Source organism: Stegastes partitus, unplaced genomic scaffold (genome assembly GCF_000690725.1).
Source record: "Stegastes partitus isolate 25-593 unplaced genomic scaffold, Stegastes_partitus-1.0.2 Scaffold417, whole genome shotgun sequence".
NCBI classification, from domain to species: Eukaryota; Metazoa; Chordata; class Actinopteri; family Pomacentridae; genus Stegastes; species Stegastes partitus.
The window spans coordinates 497067-503080 of NW_007578148.1; the positions used below are offsets into that span (position 1 = coordinate 497067).

At 40.7% G+C, this 6014-nt stretch overlaps 1 protein-coding gene across 1 annotated transcript; it reads right to left on the reverse strand.

Moving 5' to 3' along the window:
- Window positions 1–3917: 3917 nt before the first annotated feature.
- LOC103360145 (free fatty acid receptor 3-like) lies at window positions 3918–5285 on the reverse strand. The gene is made up of 2 exons (XM_008285812.1): window positions 5273–5285; window positions 3918–4903 (listed from the first exon to the last, which is right to left on the reverse strand). The coding sequence occupies exons 1-2, from the start codon at window positions 5283–5285 to the stop codon at window positions 3918–3920; spliced, it is 999 nt and encodes a 332-aa protein (XP_008284034.1).
- Between the last annotated feature and the right edge of the window lie 729 nt (window positions 5286–6014).

The window sequence follows — 6014 nt, forward strand, 5'->3', positions numbered from 1 at the left end:
TTTTTTTCTTTGTCTTTACAACATGACACTGATCTGTTTGAATTTTCCTCGTGTGGCATCTTTTATGGAGCAGTTAGAACGCCAAATTATAAAAATAAATCAATTAAAGAACAATAGAATAAAAGTGGACATGGAAAGAAGAATAAATTAAATAAATAAAAATAATGATGTGGCAATATAAAGCAATATTAATATAAAATTAATTCATAAAAGGATAATAAAAGTAGAAATATAAAAATAAAAATGTCAAAATTAATAAAAACATTAAAATAAAAATGGGGAAAAAAATAAAGATAATACATTTAAAAAATAAATTATTTAAAAAATAAATTATTTTTTATTTTATTTATTTTACTTTATAGTTCTACTTTATTAGCTTTTTCTTTTATGGATTTATATTTGATTAATATTGCTTTATTTTGCCACTTTATTTTTTTTTTATTTCATTTATTCTTCTTTTTATTTTCACCTTTGTTTCATTATTCCTTTATTGATTTATTTTTGTAACTTGGCGCTCTCACTGCTCCGTAATCTTTACCCTGCTGTCGTCGTGGCAGCAGTCAGTTGATGTTTAATAATATTAATAATATTAATAATGAGTAACTGTGTTTGTGGTTAAACGTTTCTACATTGAGCCTTATTCTAACAGAGAGTCGACCTCAGAGCCTGAAGGCAGCTTCACGGACGTCAGATGCCTTTATTCCCTCGAAAACAAAACGCTTTTTTTAAGTCTGAAAAGGTGATATATTTATATTTAAAGATATTAACGTGATGCACAAACCACTTATTTTTTCTAACAGAGTCCTATTTGAAGCAGAGCGGCCGACAGTTGTGATGATTTTCCACGTGTGACTCACTTCTTCATCTCATTATCGACGGTTGTTTGTATTCGTTCTGCATATTACCCAGAGGAGGAGGGTTGAACGTTCAGACTGTGCCTTTCCTGATGGTGCTGATTTAAAAAAAAAGAAATGTAGATGGAGCCTCATGAGTTTGTGTTGATACCTGACGACGCTGTCAGGAGCGATTGTGAGTCTGTGTTTGTGTTTGTGTGTGTGTGGATTCCTCCGACTTATGCCAAGAACAGAAAAAATATGCAGAACTGATCAGTTTGGAGCTGACAGGACCAAAAAAAAAAAAACAAAAATCAAAAAACAGGCCTGTGGGGATCAGTCTATTGGACAGGAAGTCTCAAGCACAACTCCAAAATAAAAGCATTTGTAGGTGACGATAAAACCGGGGAACACGTTGTGTAGCATTATTTATTTATTTCTTTACTGCCTGTTGTGTAGAAACACGTTTTGTTTTTTTTTCTCTCTCCTCCTTTTGTTCATTCTTGATGGACGGCAATAATGAAGCTCCTGTGCAGCGGCTTCGTCGGATTCACCTTTTGTTTAGTTTTTTTTTTTTTAACTTTTAATGTGAAATTCACACGTTTACAGACTTTTAAAAACACAAGTTCTCGTCTCCCCACGAAGACGAATGTGTGTCTGTCTGCATATCGGAGGAGAAAATCTGACGTTTGGGTTTCACAGCATATTAATGTGCTTTTATTGTTTGTTTGTTTGTTTTTTGCCTGATTATTAAATTTTAGAAGTAAAACTGTATTTTGTCTTAACACTCACCTGATCCTGGTCCTACGTTGAGCCTTTTTATTTGTCATATTTAATTTTTTTTGGAATAAATGCTCTATGTATAAACACGCTGTGCGCTTGTGTTTGATGTTTGGGGGGTAAAGTTTAGAAACTTTATTTTTAATCATCTGGAGGAAGTTTAAATTGAAAAGACGCTAATTTTTTTTTTTACACCAAAAAGGAGAATTAACTTGATTTAATTGCTTCGATTGTTAACATGCAATTAAATTAAGTTTATTTAAGTTAATTAATGAAGTGAGATGTACTTTATTTTTAGGTCAACTCAACTTAACGTTTCCATTTTTTTCAACTTAATTATTCACTTGACCCAAATTTAAAATGGAAAACTTGTTGTTCTGTCACTGCTTTTCTTTACTTCTGGAGAAACCTGGTTGAGCTGCAGCAGAAACATCTGAAGGAACAGCAGCTGCACGATGCATCACAGAGAACATTAGTTTGCATTAAAGTGCATTTTCTAACTATTCGTTTATTAACTTTTACTTGCAGTAATCTGAGTCGGCTGCATCCAGCGTTTCTCAGCAGAACACCAGGAGGTTACACAACCGCCAATGTTTGTGTTCTTGCTGACTCTATAAAGTTTAATCAGCGTTCACACCCTCCACCTGCACAGCAGCTTCGTTATTACTGTCAGGAAATGACCAGAGAGCAGTTAGTGGACTTTATCGCTGCCCCTTTGTGTGTTTAAAACGTTATAACTCCGTATTAGCTGTGCAGCGAGCCGCCTCCACTTCCTGCTTTCACAGCTTTTCATTACTTTATCCCTCTGCAACACTCAGCTTTGATTAAACGGTGTCCTCGCTGCACCGGGACAAACACAGACGAGGATATTTGACCAGTTTATTTTACCAGTGTACCCTAATGGCACAGCTTCCAGCTTCATTTACACCCAAAGGTCAGACGGAGTCCATGTCCGGGCTTCAGTCCAGTAGTCTGTTTGGTTTAGGACGCTTTGTGTACTTTACAAAAGGACAGGAAATGATGCACAAATCAGCAAATATACAGACTATAGAAATGATTCGCCCCTCTGAAAGGTTTCCTATTTTACATGATTCATACAACATTGAATCATTGAAAATCAGAATGAAAGCAGAAAAATCAACTTGCACACTGTGAAGTAAAACGACGTCAACAGTTGCTGATTGCTGTGTTTCATGCTTTTATTGAATTGTAGAGCTCTGTTGTCACTTTAAGATGAAAGACATTTTTTTGTACTTTGTTTTTGAGCAATCATGTTGATAAGATTTAGCTTATTATGAAACAACAAATCTGTTTAATACAGACAGTGAGGTTATAATTCTACATAATATAATGTTTTAACTTCGAATACTGCAGCTCGACAAAAGCAGAAAAATCAACGTGCACACTGTGAAGTAAAACGACGTCAACAGTTGCTGATTCACCAGCAATTTGCCCCGAAGAACGGTTCCTGAACCTTCATTTTGTCCATTTTTTTCCCTCAAAGACAAAATAAGTGGTCAGTCCGTGTCATTTCAGATGGTGTCGTCCAAGCGTCCTCCATCTGATGATGTCTGTTGGTGTCAGTAGTTCATGTTCTGTCCACTATGACGAGGAACAGACTCTACAAACAGACCAACAGGACCAACAGCTCCTTTGCTTTGGTAACTGTTATTGTTTTTAGTGAACTTTTTGTCATGATGTGTGTTGACTCAGCATCAGTTTCTCTGTTCAGTGTTCAGTGTTTCCAGGACATGTTTGGGAACATTCATAAAATGAGCCTCGTATGTTGTTCAATTTCAACACGAAGACAACATTAAAGAAACGTTTAACTAATGACGACACATAAACCTCCATGAACACTGGTCCACATCAACACTCTGTCAAAATAGCAAAAACGATGGAATGAAATGTCGACCAAAGAGGAAATATGGATCATCCATACATATATATTTACACATTTACAGGAACTTTCTAGGGCCTCAATATCACCTACGTTTGAAAAATTCAGCACTTTTTTTTTTTTCATTTTCAAGGATCAGTCATCGAAACTTTGGCACCTGCTGGAGCCGTTCAACCATCTGTATCTGTAATTGTTCTCTCCATTTAACATGACTTTGGGAGTTTTATTTCTGGAGATACTAAACAGTTAAAAATGGCTTCACGTGTGGGAAAAGACAAAAAATACCAGGTCCTAACAGAACAAATAAATCAGCTCTTAACAGACTGTGAGACGGTACAACAACACCTTTCCAGAAGTCTGTCTAAACTTGCTAGGGTTGGCTGATGCATACATCTGCTGAACTTTCATGGAGGTGCTGCTTCCTTGTATTTTTCCGCCTTGGAGGGTTTGTGTTGGAGACTGTGAGAACCTCTTCCACGTCCCAGGATACGCAGCTTTGGTGCGACGTTCCCAAAGAAGTTCTTCAACATGCTCCTGACGGCCACCGAGGAAAAGTAGAAGATGAACGGGTCCAGACAGGCGTTGAGGGTGCTGAAGAGCAGCGCCACGTTCCTCCACTCCTGGCTCTCCTTCCGGACGAACCCCACCACATGGGAGGCATTGTAAGGCCCAAAACAGACAGCGAACACGATCAGCGTGCTGAGCGCCAGGCCGATGCACCGAAGCCGCCGCCGCCGGCTGATGTTCGGCAGTCGGGACAGGATGAGGATTAAGTTGACGTAGCAGAAGCAGCTGATGAAGAAGGGGATGCAGAAGAGGACGAGGAAGAGCTCCAGGCGGAACGGCAGCAGGATGTCGAGCTCGTCCTCGGTGAAGTTCAGGTAGCAGGTGGTTGGAGGCGGCGCCGGCGCGCTGCTGTTGCTGTGGCCGCCGTCGGAGCCCTTCCTCCACTGGGAGTAGGGCATGATGTAGACGATGCTGAGGTTCAAGCAGGTCACCACCCAGAACATGACGCTGGCCACTGCGGCGTAGCGAGGCCGGCGCCACAGCGAGTACCTGAGCGGGTAGGCGACGCCCAGGTACCGCTCCACGCTGACGGCGGTGAGCAGCAGCGTGCTGTTGTAGATGGTGACGTAGAACAGAAACCCGGTGAACGGGCAAAGCGCGAAGGGCAGCACCCAGGCAAAGCTGTCGGACGCCTCCTTCATCTTGAAGGGCAGGAACGCCAAGAAGACCAGGTCCGAGATGGTGAGGTTCAGCAGGAGGACGTCTATCGGGGTCGCCTTCTGACGCACCTTGTGGCAGAAGGTGCAGAAGGCCAGAATGTTGGTGGGGACGCCGATCAGGAAGGTGAAGATGTAGACGGAAAGCAGCAGGTGCAGCATGGCGACTGACCACAGGGGGGCGCACTCTCAAACTCTGGACAGAAGGAAACAAAATAAAGACAGATCGCTGTTTAAGTCTGATCGTTGGGCAGATAGAAAATGTCATTTAAACTCTCACACAAGCATCACGTTCGGCTTGCGTGTTACTTACAGGCCGACTGTTTAGAAAAAAAACATTTGCAAATTCAAAGCGGCGGCCATTTTTTAACATCAGTGTTGAATCATTTTTGGATTGTTTTGAGTAGCTTTTAACTCAATTATTCCATTTTTGTAATAACATTTCACAATACTTATCGTCTCATATCATAGATTAGTTCACCTTGGAGGCTTCAGCTCTCACCTCCCGTATCTTCCCGGCTGACTTCTTACTTTACCCAGAAGGCTCATGTCTACGACTGAACTGAAGACAAACCCACCAAAGCTTGCTATTAAGGTGGAATTTATCACGTTAGAGTTTGCAAATTTGGGTCCTACATGCTACATTTCACATTGTTTGACACCAAAACAAAGCAAGTTGCTCCACAACATCATGCTGTGGGACAATATACTGGATTGCATGTTGGAAATGGCGGCCATCTTGGAATTCATGTAATGGTGAACATGAAGAAAGAAGAGCTTCAGCCCATCTGCAGCCTTTTGACGAATATAAATCTTTAAAAAAAACACCACATAAACCTATAGCTTCATTTTTTTAATCAACTAAATCATGACTTTCTGTAACACCTGGATGTGATTTTTCCCCCCATAACTCATGATTTTTTATGTTTTAACACACTTGGTTTTGGTTTTTCTTTCTAGGAATTAGATGACACACTTAGTTTAGCTTTTAAAAACCACTGAACATCCCGAGTGAAGCCTTGGATTCCGCCATTAATGTGCACTTTGCCGACCGACAAACACAGACGCTTGTAAAAGCAGCGAGCAGATGTGCAGCCGGTTCCTTCTGTTTCCTCGTAAATGAGATAAACTCACCTCAGACAGGTGTTGAAGTCCAGACTCTCCATCACCGCCTTGTTCTCCCGCTGCGATCGCTGTTTGACCAGATCAAACAGCTCGACGTATCTGTCCCGCGGAAATTTAATAAGCTTCTGGACGCGACCTCTGTTCTCCAAACAT